The sequence below is a fragment of the Falco biarmicus genome, chromosome 9 (assembly GCF_023638135.1).
Source record: "Falco biarmicus isolate bFalBia1 chromosome 9, bFalBia1.pri, whole genome shotgun sequence".
NCBI classification, from domain to species: domain Eukaryota; kingdom Metazoa; phylum Chordata; class Aves; order Falconiformes; family Falconidae; genus Falco; species Falco biarmicus.
In genome coordinates, this window is record NC_079296.1 from 3,925,213 (window position 1) to 3,951,374 (window position 26,162).

General features: G+C 41.0%; 2 protein-coding genes and 1 non-coding gene across 10 annotated transcripts in view; all 3 read left to right on the forward strand.

Annotated features, from left to right (window-relative positions):
• The first annotated feature begins 142 nt into the window (after positions 1–142).
• Positions 143–4,557, forward strand: ZBTB6 (zinc finger and BTB domain containing 6). Of its 2 annotated transcripts, none has more exons than XM_056352471.1 (2): positions 143–214; positions 380–4,557. In XM_056352471.1, the coding sequence occupies exon 2, from the start codon at positions 390–392 to the stop codon at positions 1,671–1,673; it is 1,284 nt and encodes a 427-aa protein (XP_056208446.1). In that variant the 5' UTR covers positions 143–214; positions 380–389; the 3' UTR covers positions 1,674–4,557. The 2 variants fall into 2 exon arrangements, 1 of the variants encoding a protein (XP_056208446.1); XR_008824018.1 differs by lacking the exon at positions 143–214 and having other exon boundaries at positions 291–3,593; positions 4,255–4,557.
• Positions 4,558–5,224: 667 nt separating this feature from the next.
• RC3H2 (ring finger and CCCH-type domains 2) overlaps positions 5,225–26,162 on the forward strand; it is a 31,203-nt gene continuing 10,265 nt past the window's right edge. For 3 of the 7 annotated variants that reach the window (XM_056351193.1, XM_056351195.1, XM_056351199.1), the window contains exons 1-14: positions 5,225–5,388; positions 13,877–14,173; positions 15,613–15,730; positions 16,177–16,410; positions 17,362–17,537; positions 18,830–19,030; positions 19,434–19,566; positions 19,795–19,913; positions 20,281–20,393; positions 21,027–21,335; positions 22,081–22,295; positions 23,245–23,672; positions 24,109–24,279; positions 25,379–25,534. In XM_056351193.1, coding sequence (XP_056207168.1) covers positions 13,943–14,173; positions 15,613–15,730; positions 16,177–16,410; positions 17,362–17,537; positions 18,830–19,030; positions 19,434–19,566; positions 19,795–19,913; positions 20,281–20,393; positions 21,027–21,335; positions 22,081–22,295; positions 23,245–23,672; positions 24,109–24,279; positions 25,379–25,534 — 2,604 coding nt within the window. In that variant the 5' untranslated portion in view covers positions 5,225–5,388; positions 13,877–13,942. Of the gene's footprint in view, positions 5,389–6,960; positions 10,348–13,876; positions 14,174–15,612; positions 15,731–16,176; positions 16,411–17,361; positions 17,538–18,829; positions 19,031–19,433; positions 19,567–19,794; positions 19,914–20,280; positions 20,394–21,026; positions 21,336–22,080; positions 22,296–23,244; positions 23,673–24,108; positions 24,280–25,378; positions 25,535–26,162 lie in introns of those variants that run through there. The other 4 variants (XM_056351194.1, XM_056351196.1, XM_056351198.1 and 1 more) reach the window with 4 other exon arrangements.
• LOC130155649 (small nucleolar RNA SNORD90) lies at positions 19,232–19,345 on the forward strand. Its single transcript, XR_008824144.1, has one exon. It is a non-coding gene; the product is annotated as a small nucleolar RNA SNORD90 (small nucleolar RNA).

Below are 26,162 nucleotides of genomic sequence, written 5' to 3' on the forward strand. Positions count from 1 at the left end.
CCCGCCGCTTCTCATTTCCCGCCGCGGCACCGGCGCCCTGGGGGCGCGGGGGGGGGGGGGCGGGGGGCGGTGGGCCCTTCCGGCGGGGCGGGGCCCTGTGGAGCCGCTTCCGGCGGCGCTGCAGGAAGGGGCGGGTGGGGGAACCGCTTCCGGGGCGCTGCGGCACCGGCGGCGGAGCACGCACCGGCTGCAGGGACCGGCCGGGCCGCGGCCGGTGAGTGGGGTGGGGGGCGGCCGGGCTGGGGCGGCGAGAGGCTCCGCGGGGCCTGCCAACCGCCCCGGGGTGGGAAGGGGGGAGCGGGGCCGCGGCTGGGCCCTGCCGGCGGGGGCGGCCTGCGCCCGGCGTGACTGTCCCCGGCGGCGCCGGTGCCTCTCACAGGAGCGGCGCCATGGCTGCGGACTCGGAGGTGCTGCACTTCCAGTTCGAGCAGCAAGGGGATGCCGTGCTGCAGAAGATGAACCTCCTGCGGCAGCAGAACCTCTTCTGCGACGTCTCCATTTACATCAACGACACGGAGTTCCAGGGGCACAAGGTGATCTTCGCCGCCTGCTCCACCTTCATGAGGGATCAGTTTCTGCTCAATCAGTCGAGGCAGGTGCGGATCACCATCCTGCAGAGCGCCGAGGTGGGCAGGAAGCTGCTGCTGTCTTGTTACACAGGCGCGCTGGAAGTCAAAAAGAAGGAGCTGCTGAAATACCTCACCGCCGCGAGTTACCTCCAGATGGTTCACATTGTGGAGAAGTGCACGGAAGCTTTGTCAAAATACTTGGAAATCGATGCTTCAATGGAGAACGGTAACCAGGCTGCAGAGAGGTGTCATTCCTCAGATGCAGAACTGGGAAATGGGGATGAGGTTTTAGATAAAGATTGTGAAATAATTGAGATCTCTGAAGACAGCCCAGTGAATGTAGAATACCCTGTGAAGCAGGAGAAGGGGGATGTCTCGCAGCCTGCAGTGCAGAGCTTGGTCTCAGAAAGAAAGGACACGAAAACCCCAGAAATATCAACAGTTGAAATTGGATATAAGGACGATGAAATCTGTATCTTCAGAATGGATTCCATGAGTGTCGCGAATGTAGAAAATGATCATTTTCCTCAGCCTTGCACCTCCTCTAAAACAAATTTATATTTTCCAGAAACCCAGCATTCCTTGATAAATTCTACGGTTGAAAGCAGGAATACAGAAATGTCAGGAAATCACTTTCAGGCTTTTGTCAGTGACAATCCAGAAGGAACTTCTAGTCTGATGAATGGCTTCCAGAGCTTGGATGATTCTGGCAGCTCGTGGCGGCACCAGTGCCCAAAGTGTCCGAGGGGATTTCTGCATCTTGAGAACTACCTTAGACATCTAAAAATGCACAAACTCTTCTTATGTTTGCAGTGTGGCAAAACATTTACGCAAAAGAAGAATCTCAACAGACACATCCGGGGGCACATGGGTATCCGCCCCTTCCAGTGCATGGTGTGCCTGAAGACCTTCACTGCCAAGAGTACGCTTCAGGATCACCTGAATATACACAGTGGTGACAGGCCCTACAAGTGTCATTGTTGTGACATGGACTTTAAACACAAGTCTGCTCTTAAAAAGCATTTAACTTCTGTTCATGGAAGGAGTAGCAGTGACAAACCAAACCTGAACACTATTACAAAAGTTAAAATAGACTATGATTAATAGATGGGTGGTTGCGGAGCCAGGCTCCACAAAAAGCTCCTGCCTAGTGAAATTCTAGATGAAATTATACATACAGATCCCCGGAGAATGGAGAGAAGCACAAATACCTGACTGGTGATCAAAGACAGGCCTTGCAAGCAGCAAACTTTCCTGCTGTGTTAAGGTTGCTATTGCTGTAAGTGTGAAAAAGGTGTTTAGTAGTTCAGAGTAAACTGCAAATTAAGGAAATAATTTCATGCTTCTCTTCTATTATTCTGGACACATTCTGATTTCACATCCCACCCCCAACCCCCCAGTTATGTTTTATACTCCCCTGTTTCAAGGGAAGGCACTGCTGGTTCTTAAAACTATTACTGATACTACAATAAGCTGAAGCCTGAGCTGTGATGTTCGTGATCTGTAATGGCTAAGGAAAAGGCATGTTTGTATTCAGCAAGTCAGTCATTCCCACCCAGTTCATGTATCATTTATGGTGAAACTTATCTCCTTACTTGCCCAAACTTTGCTAGATCTTTCAGCAGAAAGGAGGCATGTTTTCATACTCAAATCCGTGATATTTAAGAAAGAGCACACAAATAATCAAGGAAGCTTTCAAACTGCCTCTTTCAAATAGGCAATTCGTAAAAAAGAAAGAAAAAAACAGTATTGCCTTGCAGTTTGTTTTTTAACTGGATAGTCTCATTAGAAAGACTTGCTTTCAGTTTTATGAATGAGTTCTGAATTTTTCTGAACTTCTTTCTTCTGATTTTTTTCTGCCATACCAGTGTTTTGCACCAGAATTTGACTTAATTCCAGTAAAGTTAGTCCTGTTTGTTGAGCTGTAACATTTGTGTTCATTTTTTACAGAGTTTAGATACATACACTAATGTGAAAAATTAAGCTGTGTGCTGCTACATAATAGCAGTTTCTATTTTAATTTTGAAAAGCAATCCTTTGTATCTTTTTAGAAATGGCTTAGACATAGAGGTCCTCTCATGCTCTAATTCTGTGATACAGTAAAACAGTAACAATGTGTGTTTGGATAGGCGTGTTTGTACTTTGTCAAAGGTCATTTCAGGTTCATCACAAGCATCGGAAGCCCTGTAACACAGAATCTTTATTCTGTACCTGTCTTTGACTGGTATGTGTTTCTTCCACTTAATGTGATATGAATAAAGAGTCAATTCAGTTGTTAATATGAGATAATGGTACTTACATTAGATTCCCTCCAGTTAGCAAAAAGCTGTAGTTCTTCATCCTGTCTGTATTACAAGGGTATGCTTTCCTTCAAGTTTCAGAAGTGCTATTACCAAGTTCTTGCTCTCAGTCCAGAAGTCTGGCCCGTGTGCTTCATAACCTGGCTGGTTTTAAGACAGTAGTTTTTAATGGCAGTTACCAGGTTTCTGTTAGTTTCCTTCCCTGTCTCTGTGAGCGCACCAGCTGTTGTTTGGGGTTTTATATATCAGTTACACAAGGGGTTAGGTGTGTACAATATATACCATGCAGTTTCCTGTTATCTATGATTAGGCATGGTCAGCTGTGCCAGCGTTATTAGTCTTCATCTCTTGGAAATTTCAGTTGAAGACTATGTAAAAACTTGTTTCATGAAGGTTTTTTTAAGCTCTCCATCTGATGTTTTTAACACTTAAAAGTACATATTCGTTGGATTGCAAGCAGTATTTGCAGGTCCTCGTTCGTGCTAGGCCTTGTGGTAGGCAGCATATGTTTTCCTCAAAAACCGATTAAGTAGGTTGGCACGTGTTCTGAAGCTGAGCTGGCCACTAGTGTCATATTCCTCAAGAACTTCACAAAAATGTCTGATTTTACGTAGACAGTTGACTTGTGAAGAACTCCATTCTGCTGGATCACTGGAAAGGTGTGCGTGCCAAGTCTGCATACAGAATGGTCCCTACAAATAATGACAGAAATTACACCCCCTGAGTAAGTAGCTACTGTAACTGTGAATTAAAATCACCTTTTTAATACAGTACTTTAAGCATAAGGCCCAACCTTTTACAATCTCTGCTACTATTTCATATTAAAAGTTAAGAATTTGATTTACTTTGGTGATTTTCAGCTATAGTAATTGTCATGACAGTTCCTGTTAAAAGGTTTGGGAGTCATTTACAGTGTGACTGCCTGACATTTTGCAAAAAAATAGCATTTTATAGCACCGTGCTCTGTTTGCATCCATTAGTCTGTTGCTATTTATAGCCTTTTTGACCTTGTGATTAGTTTTGTTTACTTGGTTCTCACAGGCTACCATTAATTTTTGGTTCCCAATTGCATAAAAATTAAGAGTCTGGTTTTCAGAAGCATGCTAATACCTGCACTTGCCCTTAAACATAAGGGCATATGTCCTATATGTTTATATGTCATAAAACAAGGAAAAAGTTTACTTCCCTCGCCTCCTTCTTTCTACATTGGGCTGCTATTATTGTAGTTCAGTAAATAAATGTATTGTGCATTTATGGGACAGATTTGGTTCAACTGTGCTTAAATTTGTTCAGTTAATATGCATTTTTGACAGGTGTATGATCATCATTAATAACACTTCAAAAGATCATGCCTAGTTTTTTGTTTGTTTGACTGGGTTTTATAGGTGCATGGGTATTTCCCTGTGCGTCAAAGGGGAAACAAAGGCTGATCTTCTGAAGTGCATCTTCAGTGGGAGCAGGACTGAGAGTTATTTTGGTCTGCTGTTGTATTGCATGTAAACATGAGAGGGAGTTGTGTCGTGTGATGGGCCAACAGCATGTTCCGTTCAGTGGCTAGAGTGTCTTGGTAAGATTTGTGAACAAAAACTGGTTTTGTGCATATGTTCACATTAAAGGTGTTTCTTCTCCCCGTCCATACATGTAACCGCTCATCCTGTCAGAACACAATAAACTAAATGCAAACAAGACATTGTTTTGGGAATACATATGCTTTCCTCTAATCACAGTTAAATAATGGTGTGCATACCTTAGTATTTTGGCTTGCTGTGGTGAGTAAACAAGATTTTGTGAACAAAATAACAGCATGCAAGTGCCAGCCCTTCAGCAACGTGTTAAGAAAACAGGTTTCATCGTTGCGAGTGAGCGGAGAGAGGCGGTGGGTGCCTCCGGGCCTGTCCCCGGGGCGGGTGCGGGGCAGCAGAAACCGGGGGCTCCGGGGTGGCCTGGCCGGGCCCCTTCCCCCGCGCCGCCCCGGGAGGCCGTGGGGGGGGGGGCGGCGGGAAGAGGTATGTCCTCTTATGGTTCTCAGTGCTTTAAAATTTGCAAAGGAAAATAAGCAATGGATACTAGCGGTACGGGGCGGGCGCTGTGCGTCGAGGAGCCGTTGAGTCGCAATCCAGGCCCGGGGCGCCGCGGGGGGGGCGCTGACGGCGGCGGCCTCCGCTCTGCCACGCTGTCTCGATGGTTTCCTTATGCCGGCGGGGCAGGTGCGACGGCGACTCTGTGCCGCCGTCTCAATGGTAGCTCCCACAATGCCCCGCGCCGCCCCTCCCCGCTCACCAGCGCGGGGTCACGTGCGGGGCGGCGGCGGGCGCGGCGCGGGCGTTGGGCTCTCGCGCGGCGGCAGGCGGCTCTCGCGAGAGGGGGCGGGGCGGCGCTCCCGGCTGTCAGCGCGATGAGGAGGCGCCGCCGAGGCCCCCGCCGCTGCCTCTGCCGGGCCGCGCCGCGCTGCCCGCCCCATGGCGTGTGAGAGGCCGGGGTCGTCGCCTGCTCCCGGCCCCGCCGCCCGCGCCTCGCAGGTAGGAGCGGGGTTGGGCGGGGGCGGCCGCCGCAGGGGGACGCGGTGACCCGGCGGGGCCCCGCCCGGCCCCCCGCCCCCCCCCCCCCCGCTTCCCCCGCCTCCCGGCGCCCCGCGGGGTCCCGGCGCTGCGGAATCCGGGCGGGGAGTGGGGCCGGGCCTCGCTCGCCGAGCGCGGCCTGTCAGCGCCCCCGCCCCGCCGGGCACCGGCCGCCGCCGCGGCGCGGGGGAGGGGGCCGCCGGGGTTCCCCCGCCGCCACTAGGCCACTGGGCCGGCCGGGGCCGCGGGGCAGCCATTTGGTGGCCGCTCCGAAATGACGGCGAGAGCCATGGCCGGGCACAGGTGCGCGGCCGGTGGCTGCTGACAGTGGCCTGGCGGAGGGGGGCGAGGCCCGGCGAGGCAGCTCCGCGCTCCCTGCGCTGGCACCGGCGAACGGGAGGAGGTGAGGACGCCGGTTACCTGCCCGCAGCCCTGTCGGGAGCCGGGGCGCCGAGCGGCCCGCTGTGCGGGGTCCTGCAGTGCGGGGGTGCCCGCAGTGTGCCCCCTCCTGCGGAGCTGGGCTTGAGTGACGGTGGCGAAGAGTCACGGTGGAAAATAGGCCTTAGCACTGCAGCCGTCGTGTCACGTTTAAAGTGTCTTAAACAAAAAAAAAAAAAAAAACCAAAACAACTGAGCAGGAAAAGCGTGTCTTGGTTCTGCTGATGCTGAGGTGCACTGGGGATTTGAAGTTAAGTGTAGAAGTCAGCACAAAGCGTAGGAAAGGGCAGCCGGGTGATTGGGGAGCAATGAGTATTCGGTTACAGGCAGGGTTCACTGTGAATGGCATGTGCCTTTAATGAGAAAATAATCACAAAGTTTGGGCTGACAACCAGGGAAATTTCTGATGTTGGTCTCCTTCCCTGTAAGTGCAAACTTAAGATTTTGTTTGGGTTTAATTATAATTCCTGTGCCCGCTCTTGTGATCGTACTTTCATGCCTATTGTCGCTATATCACAGTGTTGAAACGAAAATGAAAAACGGCTCTTCAGATTACAAGGGTGTAAACTTGTAGTTGTGGCAGAAAAGATCTTACTTGAAAGGAGAACCAACAAGTACAATTGTAAATCTTCTGAACCAAAATACTGTTACTTGCCCTTTGGTCTGTGTTAAACATCTGTAGACATTCCAGAAATTGAAGCTTGTGTTGCTAGTATAAGTATTGTTCCATGAAACACTGAATTTTTAATTTTTGTAATTAATCAGTTTCCCAAAACCTGCATGTCTCTTTAATGAACTTTTTCTTGTTTCTGCAATGTAAGCAGAGCTTTCCAGAAGAAAAGATTTCTTACTAACTCACATGCCTGTCTTTTTTGAGGTCATGGCCATTTATCTCCAAAATAATAAATTCCAACAAGTTTAGTGTCGGTACTTGAGATACCTCAAAGTTAAGTCCTAGTCTTGAGTGTTGATCTCTTGTTTAAGGCTTTGTTGATTTACAATAGATAGAATTTTTTCAGGATCCAAAGGGTAGTAATCAGCAGCATTTGTTTTGTTAGGTGTGCATCCCATTTTGTTTGGTAATGGGATAAATAGAAGTAGTCTCTCCTTACTGACTGGACAATCTTAATGAAAGGGGAAAAAAAGTCTCTATCTGTGGGCACATCGAGCTATTCTCTATGAACTTCAAAAAGACTTTCCAACTCCTATGGAACCCTCTGTTTCTCGCCTATGTCTCAGAATGGAATTAGTATTTCATTGAAATTATTTGGAAAATATTAGAATATCGAATTTCTCTTCTGTAAAATGTATACTTTAAGTGTGGAGGTCATGGATTTTTTTTTAAAAAGCATGGGGAGCTAAGCCATACACAAGACTCCATATTCTCTGAAAATATTAGTGAGGAGTAAGGAATTCTTCAGTGTATATCTTCTTGAAGTAATTATGTCAAAATAGATCTGCTTAGAAATAGATGCCTTTCTTTGCATTCAGCGTAAGTTCAGCTGGTTTTGGTGGCAAAGAAATTTTTTCATTTTTTTGCCCTTCAGTTAGTCCTGAAAAGTCAATACTGTTACAGGAGCTGAATTTGTATCAGGCTTGTGGCAAGGACAAACTCTCCTTTCAGTGACACCTACGAAACACACACAAAAAAAAACCAACCACCACAGTGCCATTACATAAGTATATAGGAAACTTTTAAAATGTAGTAACAGGATTTCTGCTAGCAACACTTGAACAGGAAAGAGCAGGTGTGAACTGTTGAGGATACACTGAGTAGTGCTGGTTTGAAGGGTGATTTACCTCTGAACTTTGGCAGTCACAGAGCAACCCTGAACTTTATTTTGTATTAGTTAATTGTACCACTGTTAATAGGTAATTACTCTTCAGTGTTTTAAGGAGGCAGAGGGGATCTAGGGTTTTAATTCCGTTAAGAAGATAGCAAGTAAAGCATCCTGTAGGTGTGTTGGCAAGACATAGTCTGGATAGACATATGTATTCATATATATTTAGGACACGAGGAAATGGAATGAAGCTGTGTCAGGGGAAGCGCGACTGGATGTAGGAAAGGTTCTTCACTGATAAGGTGGTCAGTCCCCGGCCAGGCTCCCCAGGGAAGCGGTCACGGCAGCATGCTGGCAGAGTTCAGAAGCGTCTGGGCAATGCTCCTAGTCATACATAAGGTTTAGATTTAGGTAGTCGAAGGAGCAGGGAGCTGGACTCGATAATCCTTGCAGGTCCCATCTAACTTGAGAAATACTATGATTCTAGTATGTCACCAAGATTTCTCTTGATGATAACTTCTCTGGAATTTGAATTGGGCTGTAGATACTCCCAGTAGCATTAATGTTCAGTGAAAAAAATTGCATTGGAATACTATCTTTAATGGTCTGCTTTATATATAGAATTTGCATGTGATATAAAGAGATTTACATGTGACAGGTATTATGGAATACAGAAATAAGCAAGTCTGCTCTGTAAAGAGGATTTATTTTAATTTCAAGCCGTCATAGCTGAATGATGCAAAGCTGTTATGGGGATGGCCCTTTTCTAAGCCTTTAATGAAGCTAGTTCTTTAGATCTGTAGATGATGGCAGTCGAAGAGAAATGAAAAAAATATTCTAGCCCTTTCAGAGAATAATTTAATACTGATAATTTGATTGCATGGACACTTAAGTTTTTGACCCAGTCAGGATTCTTTCAGAACTATAGAATTTACGAAGGAAGACTTGAAAAAACTACCTCCTTGTAGTGCAAACAAACAATTAATCTACATAAATGGAGAATTGTAATGGAGATAACTCAAAAAAAGGAAAATACCATGATCTCTGCAGTCAACATTAAGAGCAAGTGAGGATCAATGACTCCTCAATTTAGTGATTAAAAATCAATTGAATTCTAAAATTAAGGCTTAAATCCAGAGTGAGATTGTAATTGAACTACCTTAATTTGTGAAATTGCCATATAATTTCACAAGTTTTTCAAGATTTTCTTCGTCTGTAGAGAAGACTTGCCTTTGTTCAGCACTGACAGAATTATTCAATGTCATGTTCTCGTACAAACTCTGCTCATTAGACATTCCTCAGCCGGTGTCCCACAGGGGACCTGATCAAGTAGACCTGAGCAGGGCAGGCCTAACATGGAGCTGCAAGACCACCACTTCTGTTCAGAAACATGGCTGCTCGTGGTACTGCTGCTTTTTTTTTTTTTTTTTTTTCCCCCCTAGGCATTTGCCTAGGCTGGGAAGGAACTGAGTTCAAGCCTTCTACTCTTCCTTTGAAAAGGGATGAAACTTGCTTATCTCACATTTTGGTAAATGCCCTGACTCTGGACAGTGTGCAGCTTTGAAGGGGATCGCTCCTTGCCTCATGTTGAACCTGTTTCCCTTTGAAGAGAAGAAAGTTTTCTTAGGTTGAGACCCATGCTCACCATGCTGCCTAGGAACTGGGGCATGCAGCTGGAGAGGAGGCACTGAATTTTTTTGCTCCTTGTTCAAAGAACCATACCTAGCTTTTATCCAATATCTGAACAGTAAAAACACCAAAGTGATCTTTAAAACTGAAGCAAAATCCAAGTTGTCTGCTTGGGCAGCTGAAGGTGAGGATGCAGTTGTCTTTGACTATTCAGTCCTTTTTTGTGTGAGGAACAGCTTCAAGGGGGAGGGACTGAAATTGCCCTGTCTCTAAATGTATGTGTTTGGATGCTTTTTTTGTAAGATGAAAACATAGGTTAAAAGTATTTAAAAGTAATTGAATTTGTATCTCTTGGTGTAGGTGAGAAATCTAGTCAGTGAATTAAGATGTAAAGGCAGACCATTAACTAAAGAAATCCCTGTGTTTGTGTAAAGTTGTTGAACTCCTGATGTAATTAACTTGTGTGGAGATCTCCTTCTGGTGTTAGGCCTCTAAGCCCTGGATAAAGGTAGATTTTTAAGATAAAGCAATGTCATCAGAATTTCTAATTAGCTAGTCCACGGAACATTCAGCTCAACATGCTGGCTCAGTATCCTGCCACAGGGTTCTGAAACCTCTCCTTGCCTTGCTTAATGAGTACTGATACTGAACTCAAGAGGCCAAGTGCCAAAGGTTTGACATTGTCTTCATAAATCAAGCCCTCTGTCTTTAAAGGTTTGTTGGAATTCCTGCAGATGTGTCACATCTCTGCCTTCCAAATAGCCCTTTATTGTATCTGAACAAAATGTGATGTTTTTTGGCTGGGTTCTGGTTGGCAGGTGCGTTTATGCTGATAGATCAGAAAAGTAGACAGGCAGATAACTGCTGAGCCTGGTGCTGAAGCCTTTCCTGAGAAGCATGTGCATTTGGAAGTTTTTCCACATACCAGTTTTCATGGAATCGACGTGCATTTCAGACATGATGCATCTCCTACCACATCTGCTCAAAAGTGGTCCAGGGGACCTGAGGTTCATGTGGGAGAGGAACAGACTAATAGAACAGCAGGATCACCTAAGCTTGGTTTCTTTAGAAAGTGAGTATTAAATGATACATCATGTCCAAAGGTTGTCAGCTAAGTACAATGGCTTGGATCAGTTGGGATTAGGAAGCTAAAAGTCAATGTAAAATAAGAACATCTAAATCTTACAACTTCCAGAATGTGTGAATGGTGCAGCTGTTTGAGGAAGGTTTTGGTGCTTCACCCTTCTCCCCTTCCACCCCATTTCCCAATTTCATCAAATACTCTGCTCTAAAATTATCATGGGAAAATCAGTCATTTATCCTTGTTACTCTACTCCTACTCCATTGCAACCATTACTGCAGTGGGGAGATGTTACTGTATTAGAAACAAATTATTCAGCTGTAATAGTTGCTGTTTATTATGTAATTTCTGAACTTAGGCTTGTGTGGTGTTCAGTTTGTCACCTGAAGTATTGCTTCTAATAGTAATAATATAAAATTTATTTTAACTATACTATGTAAAGATCTTTTCAGTGAAAATAGCTGTGTCTCTTCAAACAGTTTGCTTTGTATGTTTGGCCAGTTTCTGTACCAGCCATTTCCTTGGGATTTTTTTTGCAGGGTTCTTTAGCTTTGACGGGGAAGAGATGCCCTGTGCATGTGTAGAGGTAGATAGTGTATCTGCCAGAATGAACAAGTAGACCAAGGGTAATTGTTCTGACTGAGTTCACTGCCTGTTAAAAACAAAACCAAAATGATTTCTAGTTTACCTTCATTATTATGCTCTCCTCCTTGTTTGCTCAGTTTAGAGCACTAGAGAAATTTGTTCTTCAAGAGGACATCCCTGAAATACATTGTTTCTGACAAGGAGCAAGAATATTAAATGTTTGGCTCACAGTTTTTGTAGAAGTTGACATGATTATTAGGAGATTTGAGATTGTTTTCTTAACGCGCTGGAGTGCAAGAATGGCAGGCTAGCTGGCATGCTTAATAGAGGATGGAGACTTCTCTGTGTATGGCTGCTTGAAGTTTTAGGAGTTGAGTGCTTTCCCCAGCTGTTTGCTGATTTAATTAGATTTTTTCCTGTCAAGAAATCTGAAGGTCAACACATGCTTAGTAGAATCTGTCATTTATGATGATTAAATACCCAGAAATAGATCTTTAAAAATCAGTGGTGCACACTTTTAAGAATCTGTTGTATTTGTTTCTATGCTGGTCAGGAAAACAACCAACTATATTTTAAAAGCTGCTAAATAGAGAGGTGGCTGTTTCTTGCAAGTCTCTGAAGTATCTGTGGAAACTGAATGTGGGTACTGTTTCAGAGCAGAGATTCCTGTGTTGGAGATAATTAATGAGCAGTGTGGAAATAGAGACTGTTTATTAGGAGATCGTTAGTGACAGTAGCAATTGAGCTGTGTGTGTGCTAGCCTTTTCTTAAAACTTTTCCCTATGTGAGTCATAATAATAGCACACGTCCCAGAGTGGTCTAATTTGTGCTGTTACCTGTGTCACACAGACAGGTGAAAAAGCACCAATATCTTTCCCAGGTCAGCAGCAGTGTTGGTGTTAGTATCTTGACATTTCTGTTAATGTTGGCAAAAATTTTGAAGTGTTTACTGCAAGGGTCTACGCTGCAATTCTGTGCATCTCGTAGTGCTGTTTTGGCAGGGAAGCTGAAGGAGGTGTGCTGAAGGAAATGGTGGGATTCTTTAGAGAGGAATTTTAAAAAAATCTTTCTAGGCATGTTGGCTCATTGTTTGGTTTTGCTATTATTTGTTTTGCTTTTGAATTTCCTTGGTTAAAAGACACATGTAGTAATAGCAAATTAAAGAGGACTGCTGGTTTTTTTCATCCTTGCAAGAGCTTTGATTGTGCTTTCCTTGAAGTTGGATGAAAATCTGTTTCATCCAGTGCATGTGAATATTCTGGCTGGTGTTGAAAGTATTACCTCAGCAGTTTGGTTTCGAAGGGACAGGTTCAGCTTTCAGGTGGTTGTGTTTTACACTTACTATGGGAATTCGTTTGGGGTAAAATTCACTGCATTATATTGAAAAGCTCACTGAGATAAGGACATTTTGTACGAGTATCCTGTTACTTAAAGGGCACTGAATGTTCATAGAACTAAATACAATTTCTAAACAGATGGTCATAATTAACATAAAATACATCCACAGATAGTCTATTTGGTGTTCTAGTAATTATTTCAATGGTCCAATACTTTAACATTAATTAAACTGTAGCACTGTGAACAATGGAATTGCAGTAGAGAGTTACTGAATTCAAATGCGAAGGGGAGATCTCAGCTTCCTCAAAACAATTACCTTTTTTCTGTCATTGGAGAGGGGGGAAAAAATGTTAAACATGTAATTAAAACATTTGTGTGTTTGTATTTCTAACAAGCAGCTAGGAGAAGCTTGTTCATAGCCTTGAAGTGAACTAACAGGTCTCTAGGTTGCACAGAAAGTCAACATCATTGCACCAAAGGGTGGGGCTGTTCGGTTCTTAGATGAAGAGTGACTTTAAATCTTCATGATGAAAGCTTGAATGTAAGTGGCTTCGATGAACTTCTTAGGTCTGTTATCTTTTTCAGGAACGTAAGTTCTAGAAGATAGAATGTCTTTCAGAACAATTCCTTTCAGAACAATTCAGTGTTTTCTTTGGACTACATTTATATGTATATGATTTACATGGTACTCCTGCACAGTGAGATGCTTCAAGAGAAAAGACTCAATAGCAAGACAGCTGAAGTTATTGCTTGCCTCCATAAATTTTGTCTTAAATACCTGAATTTTCAACACATTAGAGATTTTCTCGCTGTGAGTTCAAGGAAGTGGAGTTGCATTGTTGTGTAAGGTACAGCTGTGAAAAGCAAAACTGAATACAGTAACCTGTGCCCTTCAGTGTTCCACTGCGTTCTTGGGAGAAAAGGGGGAAGTAACCCAAGAGAATCATATAACTAAAAACTCATCTCTCATTCTTTTAGTGTTTTCTTATGATTCTTAACTTTTGTTAATTGATTTGTCTTTTACAGAAAGGGAAAATGTGTCTTTTAAAAAAAAGAGCAAAGCTTTTTTTAGTTTGGTGTCTGATTAAGATATGCAGAAGGAAGACATTGTTCTACCTCAAATGGAAATAACATTTTAACTCACCCACCCCCAAAGAGAATAAAAACACAAATATCTGTGTCTTTTCCCCACCCCAGGCCCATTCTACAACCAGGGAGTGCTTTCAGGGTTTTGAAGACTTGAGGTTAGGTGGGAGAGTGTGAGAGAAGGTTACCATGATTCACGCCTGTTTCCTGTGCCAATAAATGTCTTCCTCTTCCTGCGCTAAAGGTGTATTTAATTCTGTGAGAAGAACTTTAATGCCATTTATTGTGAATAGGTTCAACTTCAGCTTACGGTAGTCTGCATGAATTCCGTTCATGAGCCTTTTTTGGTACAATTATTGAACTAACACAAAGTTGGGTTTTTGAGTACTTCAGCATAAGGATTTGGTTTTATTCTGTAAAACATTGAAATAGTGTTTTGGTTTTTTTTTAATTAAGAGTCATTCTAAATTACCAGAAAGCATGTTTTAAATACTGTGTTATTCACTTACAGCTGCCAAAACATAGTACAGTGAAATAATGGTCTGCTAGCCTGCTAAACAAGTGTCCAGCTTCCACAATGCCTGTGCAGGCAGCTCAGTGGACAGAATTTCTGTCCTGCCCAATCTGCTACAACGAGTTTGATGAGAATGTGCACAAACCCATCAGCTTAGGTTGCTCTCACACTGTCTGTAAGACCTGCCTGAACAAGCTTCATCGCAAGGCATGTCCTTTCGACCAGACTGTCATCAATACAGACATCGATGTGCTTCCTGTAAACTTTGCACTCCTCCAGTTAGTTGGAGCCCAGGTATGATTTAAGCAGCTCTTTGTTATGCCACTTCATGTTATTACCATTTACATGCCAGTTGCAATACGTGTGCTGATCACTTTCCCTCATTTTAGTCTAAAAAAATAAATGGTAGGACTGTAACTTTGTAATATTTAGAAGTTCATGCATACTCTAAAAGCAACCACACTGTTTTCATGACCATCCTCTTCTCATAAAATGAAAATGTGTTCTAGTTGTAAGATTAATTCTGGTTTAAAAAGGCTCTTGAACTGTGACTGGAGAAAAATACCCATTAGGAAATAGACAATTATCTGTCACAGTTGTCATTAGAAAAGTGGACCTGCAGATTGCACCCGTTCAGTTCATTGTACTCTTGCAAGGAATCTCATTTCTACATGTCACATGTTCGAAAGTAGCTAGCTGTTTAACCAAGTTTCAGAAGTGTGTGTGTGTGTGTGTATAATTTATTTTTTAAAAAAATGTGCATGATGGTGGCTTTTCAGTTGCATTTTCAGACACTGCCTAATCAGGCCAGGAATGTTCCCTGTGCTGTCTCATAGCAGTGGCAAAACAGCGATTACATAATCACTACTGTGCTTTATGGAGACTAAATAAAGTCTGTTTACCTTATGCTGATTCATATGCTTTTACATATTACTCTCATCATAACACCTGGGTGATGCAGTAAGAAGATGCTTTTTACTTTGCTTTTTAATGTCTTACCACGTGCCTTGATACAGCTATTGGTAATAACACTATTTCACTGGTTTTGTTTCTCACAAGTTCCCATGCTCCTTTAATTTTTTTTATTTCTAAGTTTGTGTCAAATCACTGACTTGATCTTACAACATTCATTTTCCTTTGTCTCTTAACTTCTTGCAGCATCTTTCAATTTAATGTATTTTGACTAATACTCTCTGTTTTCATTCTGACCTTGTTACTCTATGAGTTTTTTCCACCAAGTTTGCTAGTTCTCCCTTGAAGATTTCAGTATGCCCAAGTTACGCTTAAATTATTTTTTAACTTTGCTTTTTCATATTCTTTTCTTGCCAGTTATTTTTGTCTTAAAACTTTGCTTGTGTGTCTGTAGTAAATTGTGCTGATCTCGTACACTGATCATCCTCTCAAATCTTGTGTTCTTCATTCATCTTTTAAGTACCTTCTCATTAAACCTTGGTTACTGTTTTCTATCCTACTTTTGTTCTTAATGTGTTGAGTACTAACCAAAATAGTCTTTCATCACCCTGATCCTAATTTTTAGTCCTTTATTTTTATTCCTTATTACATCCTACATACCTTGGGTTGGTCCTGTCTTTCACTTCTCTAAAAAGCACCGTACATCTGCAGTGTTATGTAATTTAATAGTAGTGATGTTGGTACAATCACAGGCATATCAGATAGGTCAGCTGGGTAAATACAATTCTTCTTCCCCCTGCTCCCCTTTTGCATTTTCTTAGGTACCTGATCATCAGACAGTAAAGTTGAGTAATGTAGGAGAGAACAAACATTATGAAGTAGCAAAGAAATGTGTTGAGGATTTGGCACTCTACTTAAAGCCATTAAGTGGAGGAAAAGGTGAGTTTGCTCAACAGCGGAATTTTGATGTAGCTTGCTTTTAACAGCATTGTGTTTTCAGCACTCATTTTAGACATCAGTGAGATGATCCTTTCATTTTTGTAATAAAATTTCCTTTATGTCTTTAAAAGCTTATTTACACCTGTGACACTTGATTATTTTTGTTTTATTTGAAGCTTACAGAAGATTTTTTTTTAATTTAATAATATTACCTGGGGGCTAACTTTGTAGTAAAGCTGAACTTTCCTCCAAGGATGGGTTTGATGTCAATTTAACACTTAAAATTATTTTTGGTAATTACATAGAGCTGCCTAGGAGAAGGGAAGATACCTGTGACTAGTATCCAAGTCCTAGAGAAAAACACATACTATTAGACCTTTTTGTTTGTGTTACCCAGAAGAATTTGGCTAGAAGCAATAGTTTGCCTTTTCTCTCTTTCTTTGAAGGTGTTGCAAGCTTGAATCAGAGTGCACTGAGCCGTCCAATGCAAAGGAAGCTTGTGACACTGGTGAATTGTCAGCTGGTGGAGGAAGAGGGTCGGGTTAGAGCTATGAGGGCAGCTCGATCACTGGGAGAGAGAACTGTTACAGAACTGATCTTGCAGCACCAAAATCCTCAGCAGCTTTCTGCCAATCTCTGGGCTGCTGTCAGGGCACGAGGATGCCAGTTTCTAGGACCAGGTGAGGTTTCGGTAGAATCTGCAACAGCGTCTATGTAGCTGTACCTTTTCTTAACAAAAAATTCTTTGGAAATTTATTCTGTTTGATTGAAGATGTAATTACTTCTGGTTTTCAAATTTTTTGCCAGGAAGAAAGGAGAAGGGGGGGAAAAAAATCCGCCAGACAAGTTGGTAAAAATCTGCAGGTTTAAAGTTTTTGGGTGCTCACTCCTGCTTATTAAATGTTTTTCAAAATTGTGAGGAAGCATTTAAAAAATCTGGGCAAAGAAGAGTAAATAAGCATGCTTTCTGCACAGTTTGTAATGCAGTGTAACAGTAACAAAGGCTGGTTGTACTGCTGCCTGTGATTAGAATTGGATAGGAAACTGCAAATGCTCTCTTGCTCATACTTCAGCTGTAAATACAATCAGCCTAACTTTAATTGCGGCACACTTGAATTTTAAAATTTATAATGATCATGTTTGTTTGATAGAAACAGCAAATTCTTAGTTAAGAATGTGGTGGAAGCAAGCGCAGAAATGAGAAGGAAATTCTGTTTAAACTGGAAGTAGGCCTCTCTTGATTACAATAACTGATGATAGCATTCCTGTACTGTTCCCGTATTTATTTTATACAGTTTCATGGTGTAGCATTGATGAGATGTCCAAAATGATAAAAAAGCTACAGGACTACACAGTGGAGAAGAGTATAAAAACTGCACTTACTGGTGTGTTTATTACTGGAAACTAGTCTTAGCTCTTCAAGTTTGCTGTGCTTAGAGTGCTTCTGAATACTAGAAGATCTCTTAAAATGTTTCAGAGGGTTTTTTTCTTACGATTAGTGAAATAAAAAGTAATAAGGAATTATGTTCAAGGTGATTCAGATGCTTCTACTTATCTGTTATATATGATAGCCTTGCTATTTTTTGGCAATATATTTAACTTACTATCTTTTAAATTTTTTTGTGTTAAAGCTATGCAGGAGGAGGCACTGAAACTTGTATTATTGGCACTGGAAGATGGCTCTGCACTCTCAAGAAAAGTTCTGGTACTTTTTGTTGTGCAAAGGCTAGAACCAAGATTTCCTCAGGCCTCTAAAACAAGCATTGGTCATGTTGTGCAGCTACTGTATAGAGCCTCATGCTTTAAGGTAAAATACCAATACTTGAAATTTGTTACTGTGAACTAGTGGAGCTCCAGAGAACCTGACCTAGGATTAGTATCTTTCACCTGTAAAATGTTACGTAAATGCAGTTTCTACACATTCAAATAGCGTAGACTATATAAAATTTTATACAGAACTGCCATGAAGTAGCTGTTTGATATTTAAAAGTCCCTGCAAAAGGAATAAATTGTCACGTGTGGAGTTAGCTGGAACAGATTCTGAAATTACTGCCCTCATTAGTAACTGCTGCCCATCATCTGCAAATTATCTCCCCGAAAGATGCATGAAACCTGCCTCTGTAAGGCACTCCTAGCCTGCTTCAGGAAAAAGTGCAATGTTTTAATATAGACACTTCTGACTTTATTTAGATTCATAAGAGTTGGTCATGGCAGACATGCCAGACTGACCTGGATGCTGTCAAAGCTTAGAAACCAATTCCAGCATTCTAAAGAAAACCTGGAATACTGTAGTCCTGGGAACTTTCTTAGCCCCAACACCAGGTGTGAGAGGGGGTGCACCATACACAGAGATTGGTGTCAGCCTGAACTCAAACATTGCGTTCCCACACATTTGTCACTCTTGTCTTTTGTCTGTATCTAACTACTTTGCACTGAAGAGGCATTTTATTTTCTAGATATAGGGATGGGTTGTTTAAACTGAATATTCTCAACTCTTCAAGTCTGGAGAAGAATGAAAAATTGGTTCCATGAGTCTTTTTTTTTTTTTTTTTTTCTTTTTGGATCACAGATAAAAACATGATCATCACAACATCACTAAACATTAAAATAACAAGACCTGTTGCTCTCCTTTATGACTAATGTCTTCTGTAACTTAAGAGTTTTACTTACTTATGGTGGACTCTCAGTTAAATATTGTTCTTTGAATGTTGATATCTTAAGGTTTTTCTTCCTTTTTGTTATTTGTCACTTCTAGAGACTTTCCTGTTTCTTTAAGTCACTCTCTAATACTGTGTAGCAAAAACCAATAGTAGAACTGCTAAATATATATCTCCTGTGACTTAACTAAATCTTAGTACTTTCCTAGTTGGAAGTAATGAGTTGGTATAGTTTTGCACCTGTGATGCTGTAAGAACTTGGAGCTGGCTTTTTTGCCTGTGCACTGCTAATTAAGTGGATGAATACATGGAAGAAAACAAAGTATATGCTACATATACAAAAGCAGTACTTCTGTGATTTGTCATGTGTAACTGTTTTTTCTGATGGACTTGGAGATTTTTTTTGTTAAAAGAGTAGTATTAAATTGTTACTATTTATTAGGTCACTAAAAGGGATGAAGATTCTTCTCTGATGCAACTTAAAGAAGAGTTTCGGAGTTATGAGGCTTTGCGGAGAGAGCATGATGCCCAAATAGTTCACATCGCCATGGAAGCAGGACTTCGAATATCACCAGAACAATGGTCTTCCCTTCTTTATGGTGACTTGGCACATAAATCACACATGCAATCCATTATTGACAAGGTTTGTCAAAGGAATTGGTTTACTGTCTTTGTAGGATTAGATTTGACTATTAAGTGTTATAATAAAAATCCAAGAACTGCTTGAGTTAACTTTTTGTCTTTAGTCATATCAAATATTAATTAAAACGAGAATGAAGAGAGTTTTCCTCACTGTCGTGTATTCTTCATACGAAGACATTTTTGGTTTTAGTACTTGAAGGCTAATTCCCTTTTTTGTGTCTTATGATGAAGCTTCATAGGGCAGATTCTGAGCTGAGAAATAAAATTTCTCTTCACTGATACTCTCTATATGCCATCTGAAGACACTAAATACTGTGTTTAGAAACCAGTGTAATGAAAATATTTTTAAGATTAGTAGTTCACAGTTGTAAGATGCAGCACACTAATGCTCACTTTGTTTTCAGCTCCAGTCACCAGAATCTTTTGCAAAGAGTGTACAAGAATTGACAATTGTCTTGCAGCGCACAGGCGATCCTGCAAACTTAAACAGGCTGAGGCCTCATTTAGAGCTCCTGGCAAACATAGATCCAAATCCAGGTACATAAATGAAGGTTTTTAAATGCTTCTTGATATTTTCCTGTCTAACCTCTGTTCCTGGTTTCAAAATTCCCGTTAATTAATATAGTATATCATAAACTCTTCTTCAGGGCTCTCTGAGTTCTGTTGTAGTACTTGGTGATTTGAAGTACTTAGAAGAGTTGCCTCTTATTTATGATAGTACTGAAATTATTGACAGAATGACGAGCCTGCTTTTAATTATTTTAGATGCAGCATCTCCAACATGGGAGCAGCTGGAAAATGCAATGGTCGCTGTAAAGACTGTGGTACATGGGCTGGTGGATTTCATTCAGAATTATAGTAGAAAAGGCCATGAAACTCCACAGGTAACTGGATTCAATCATTGCATTATATGTCTTAATGTACATTTACTGAAAGATGCAACTTTGTAAACTTACTATTGATTTGAAATATTTATGACCTTTTCTGTGGAATAATTGATGATACTGTTACTGCATTCAGGTTTTGAGAACTTAACTGTTTTGAATATGGAATGCAGCAGAGCTTGCTGTAGTGAGAGCCCTACAGTGGTGTAGTACTTAGCCCATCAACAAGAAATTTTCTTAGTTTTCTGATTAAAGGTGCAAAATGTAAAAACGTATTATGGCTGTTCTGTATATTTTAAGCCTGTTCTTATGTAAATGTCTCTTAAATCGTAAAAGCAGTGTCTTGTGTTTTTGCTTTTTTTTAAAGCCACAACCAAATAGCAAATATAAAACAAGTATGTGCCGAGACCTTCGACAGCAAGGGGGATGTCCAAGAGGAACAAACTGTACATTTGCTCATTCTCAGGAAGAGCTTGAAAAGTGAGTGTGGGAGACTTCCCCCCCCTTCCAACCCCACCCCACCCCCATCCAACCCCCCCAGTTTAAATCTAAGCAATCTCCATAGAATTTTGAAAACAGTCTCTTCTATACATTTATTCATTCGGAAGGATTTGTGAATCTCTTGAAGTGACAACTCTTAACGTGAAACTGAAGGTACAGTAAAGCAATGTCTGCAAATAAATTCCAGTTTTGTTTTTTTATTTTACCCCATATGAAGTAAAATTTCCTTTCCTGGAACTGAGTCTAGGCTGTGTCTGTCCGGGACTGGTTATATCACCTACAAGAGAGTGAATGTTAATTACATTTTAACTGATTAAGGAATAAAGTGAGTTATTTGAACAGTCTGTAACATCTGCATTCTTGAAGGTGTTTTCACACAAATCCATTTTCAAAGAACTGCAGGAGTGGATATTCTAAGAGGAGAGATGATCTGTGGTTACAAGGAAGACATTGGTGTTCTATTTGCGGATTGTTGAAAATAATGGGGTTTAAGTCTTAGTTTTTGGTTATCATGTTCTTCTCAGTCTTCTAGTTTTACAAATATATTAAACTTTACAACAAGCAGTTTTTAAATTGTCTGTCTTTTGTCTGTGTTTGTACATGTGTTTATAGATATCGCTTGAGGAACAAAAAAATCAGTGCAACAGTGAGAACATTCCCCCTTCTAAATAAAGTTGGCGTAAATAGCACTGTCTCAACCACAACAGGAAATGTAATTTCTGTCATAGGAAGCCCTGAAGCAACAGGGAAAATGGTGCCAAGTACTAACGGAATAGGTAATCTAGAAAGTGGTGTTCCCCAGTTGATCCCTCGCTGTGCAGACACCTCCTTGAGAGCTTTGGAGAACACCAAGAAGGGAGGGAAGACCGGAGCCAATGGCCAGAATGTTTCTGGATCCCCTACAGAATCACTACCTGAAAAGTAGGTAACTTTTTTCATAAATATAACTAAGCACAACATTTTGCTTTTGGATTATCATGGAGTTTGTGAATGGCAAAGAGTAGATACTGGGTTCTGGTCCTGGTTTGCGGTTGTTGCTGGTGCTCACTGGCTGCAGATTTGTGTAAGACAGTGCGGATACCATTATATAGTGTTTGTGGATTCAAGCTCTTGGAGACAACACTGGTTGTTTTAGCTGTTGAATGCTCCCATGCAATATAGATAAAACGGTAAATGTCTCTCTTTTACCTTTTATTTTGTTGTTCTCAGTCTGGTATCTTTCTTACTGTTGTGTTATTACATACAAATAAAACAAAAAACTTGTACTCAAAATGTGATGTTTCCTGAAACCAAGAAGGGTGCACGTAGTACTCCCCTAATGATCTTGGAAACCTTCTGGTTTTGGAGTTTCCCCTTAAAACTTTAGATACTTCTCCAGGAAGCACTGAGCCGCTAAACAATTTTTCAAAGCCTTTGTTTTTAACAGAATACACTTAAAGTGGTACGTAAGCTTCTGGGTACATGCCAAAACATTTATATCTGCCTCTGAGTTCTCTTACAAGAAAGTCTAAGATATAATAATAGTATCAGTTTGGGGTATGAAAAGCAAAATTCCAGAGGAAATAACATGGCCCAAATTTCCACATTACATGAGAATGTACACAAAGAGATGATTAACTGAAATAAGTAAAGATCTGCTTAATGATTTCTTGATAATCTTTTTCAGTAAAATTGGTTCTCCACCCAAGACTCCTGTAAGCCAGGCAGCAGCTACCTCAGCTGGTCCTCCTAATATTGGAACAGAAGTTAATTCTGTGCCTCCAAAATCCAGCCCGTTTGTTCCCAGAGTACCTGTCTACCCTCCACATTCTGATAATGTTCAATATTTCCAAGATCCCAGGACTCAGCTGTCATATGAAGTTCCACAGTACCCGCAGACAGGTGAGAGAGAATAGCACTGAATAAAAATAGCTCTGAACTTTCCTCTAGGTAAGCCTGAATGCTGAGAAGTAACTTATCTCAGTTTTGTGAATTATGTTTCTTAAATATCAGTTGAATCTTCACTTGACGGAATACTAATCCAGTCCAGTGCTGATTATGGGAGGGACCTGTAGTTTGCTCTCAGTGTTCTTGTCTTTGTGTGCTGTATGTTGTGCAGCTTGTACCTCAGCATCCAGAAGAACTTGAACCTCAAGGTCTTTCATCTACTTTTTCTTACATTAGCATTTAATTGCATTTATTTAGGCTTGCTCATCTCATGCCCTGTTCGTGAGGGTATTCATAGACAGGATTCAGACCCAGAGGCATAGCATGCTTCTATACATCTTTGTGCCTGATCAAATATTTTTGAAAAGTTTCAGTCACTTTTTTTGATTGCAGTGCACATGTTTAAATTAAGCAAACCATTAGGTGTTATAGCATCAGGTCATTCACAAGTTCTCAAATCAGAAGGCAGAGGTGTTCAGACAGTTCTCTCCGAAGAAAAAAGAATAAGCCAAGTGTGAAATGGTTATTTATGGACCTTTGAAATTACGGGGGGGTTTAGCAATATAGCTTTTTATATTGGAGGTAACTATTTTAACTTCATAAAGAAGAGCGTAGGATGCTGTCTTTTCAGTTACATAGTTATACCATAGTACAGAAGAGCAATGGCAGAGAAACCCCATTTTCCAAATTGGGTCAAGGTGGTAAAGGGTCAGCACTACATCTGCAAATACGATTGTCATACTTGAAATTATATTCCACAGAAAAATGATAGGGTCAGCAACAGTTTTTTAAATTGTGACTTCATTCTCTGAAGGTACTTATAAACACTATTTACAGTTTTAGAAGGTGTAAAATTCTGGGTCGTTTGTGGTTACATTAAATATGCCTTTTTCCAATTTTTAAGGATATTATCCACCACCTCCAACAGTACCAGCTGGTGTGGCTCCCTGTGTTCCTCGCTTTGTGAGGTCCAATAATGTTCCAGAATCCTCCCTCCCACCTGCTTCCGTGCCATATGCCGATCATTACAGTACATTTCCCCCTCGAGATCGACTGAATTCTCCTTACCAACCTCCTCCTCCGCAGCCGTATGGACCAGTTCCTCCTGTCCCTTCTGGAATGTATGCTCCAGTTTATGACAGCAGGCGCATCTGGCGCCCACAGATGTACCCACGAGATGATATTATTAGGAGCAATTCTTTACCTCCCATGGATGTGATGCACTCATCTGTCTATCAGACATCATTACGTGAGAGATACAACTCTTTAGATGGGTATTACTCTGTGGCTTGTCAGCCTCCAAACGAACAGAGGACTGTGCCTTTACCAAGGGTGAGTGAGAGCCAGAAAGGGAAGGATGTAGTCTTGGTTCTGAAGGTCATTGCTGAAAAGTTGGTGAATAATCAGCACAGACCTGTTGTATTTATTTGGGGTTACATGATCAGGACATGTGACCTGGATAGAGTTCTTGTTTTGTTGTTAACCTGAATAAAATGAGCCTGTAAAATAGACCACTCAAATTTGCATTAGGATGAGAGCCTCTCTGCCTCTTTAATTCCCATACATGTTGCTTGACTTAATTAAATATTTAAGGTTTGAGTTGCCATACATGGGCCAAGTTCTCCAAATCCTTGTGAAATTCTTCTAGTGATGTCAGTGGAAGTTTACAGACCCAGGGGAATTTGGCAGTCCAGGTGTGTTCCCTGCAAGTATTTGCCTTCTGATTAGAGCATGGTAGGATATACAGTCCTATATTTATTATTGCTAGGAGCCTTGTGGTCATTTGAAGACTGGTTATGATGAGCAATTAAGACGGAAGCCGGAGCAATGGGCACAGTACCACACGCAGAAAACTCCTCTGGTATCGTCAGCCCTTCCTATGGCAACACCATCTCCAACACCACCTTCTCCTCTCTTCAGTGTAGATTTCAGCACAGAGGTGGGAAGCCAGAGAACAACTTTATTTTCCCTCCCTGTTTCTCTGAGATGTCATTTCATATTCCTAGTAAAGATTTTCTACCTGCCATCTATTGTTCATAAAATTAATTTAATCTTCTAGCAAAAGGAAGGTAATACCTAGTAATGCATTTAATTTGATATTAAGGTGATGTGGAAAACAGGTCAAGAAGTGAAGTGATTCAATTTACCCTCACTAAAGGAAATCTAATTTTGTTGAGTTTTGTGAAATTCCAGGTTTTTGTGTAGGGAACAGTAATTTTTTTCCATTAAGAAGAACCATCCCTTTTATACTCCAAATGGCATTACAACATGATGAGTAGAGTGAATCAAGCTGCAAATGCTTGTAAAGTCCTAGAGAATATATATCCCTTAAAAGTGGCAAATGGTGTTGGTAGAACATTGTGTACTTGGGTGATAAGTTCTGTAAACAAGAATGGAAACTCTTCAAAAGTGAATTATTTTTTTTTTTCTTCAAAAGCACGCTAACTTGTGGTATTTATTTTCTATATATGTAAATTAAATGCATCCAAGAAACTAGTTTGAGAACCATTGTGCCAAGTACTCTTTGCTGTGGTTTGACAGTTCCCTTGATGATATTTAAGGGGTTATTCAGAAAAGACCTGGTAAGGAAGATGTAGCTGAAATCCCTTATGGGTGCATTCAAGGTAGATCAGGATTTCGTCCTTTTCATCCAAATTGGAGGGTTCCAAGTCATACTTCTATCTGTCACTGGCTTGTATCTTAAAGGAAAATACATGGCTTCCTCTCAGTTTAATTACTGTAGGTATTTGCCTGAAGAAACCTGCCACTAACATAGTGACACTGATTTCAATCTGTCATCTTGGCAGACCAGGCAGTTATTTGTAGTGGCAAAGCTTGCCTGCCTTTGACAGCCATCAGCTGCACTGGTTTTAAGTTTGATGGAATAGGTTACGTTGTCCCTAAGTCAAGTCTTGAATGTGACCAGAACTCCTTGATTGACTTTTGAGATAATTAAATAGCAGTAAATGTTTTTTCTTATTTTAAGACTGAATTCCCTGGTTTTATTATTCACTGCTTATTTATTCCCTTTTCTATAGTTCTCAGAGAGTGTCAGTGATTTGAGTGGAACTAAATTTGAGGAAGACCATCTCTCTCACTATTCACCGTGGTCTTGTGGCACTATTGGCTCTTGTATAAATGCTATCGACTCAGAGCCCAAGGATGTGATTGCCAATTCAAATGCCGTGTTAATGGTAGGGGTTTTCTGCATGTTATCTCATTACTGTAATGATACTTACATGCTGAAGTGTCTTCTGTTTAGTTAAACAAGCCTTTTTTTTTTTTTTTTTTGATAGCTTCTATTCTTAGTATTTTTAAAGTGGTTCTGCCCATTTGAAGTTATTTTGGAATATCTTTTCCCAGTTTTGTAAATAAACATGTATTTACTTCAGTGACAGAATGTAGTGCCAATTCTCCGATGTCTGAAACAGCTATTTTAATAACAGATCTCTGTAAATCAAACTTGAAGCCAAAATATTTTGAGTCAGTGGTCTGTAAACTGGTAAGAATCATTAGTTTTTAAATGTATTCTCTGATTATTAAGAGTGGGATACAAATTTTTGACTTTTTAATTGTTTGTCTCTCTTCAGAGTTCTTTGTATAAAAGTATATGTGTATACATACATCCTTAGAATTTCTGAGGGATCTAAAATAGTCTCAGAATACGTTGCAGTGGCAGACTTGATTGGTTAATGCAGGGTCACCGTGGTCAGTTCAGGACAGGTGTTTCCACTGCAGAAACACATCTCCTGTTGGGCTTATGTGCAGTAGTCCATCTTGTACAGATGAATCACTGGCCTTTTCAGGATTCTGGGATTTGTT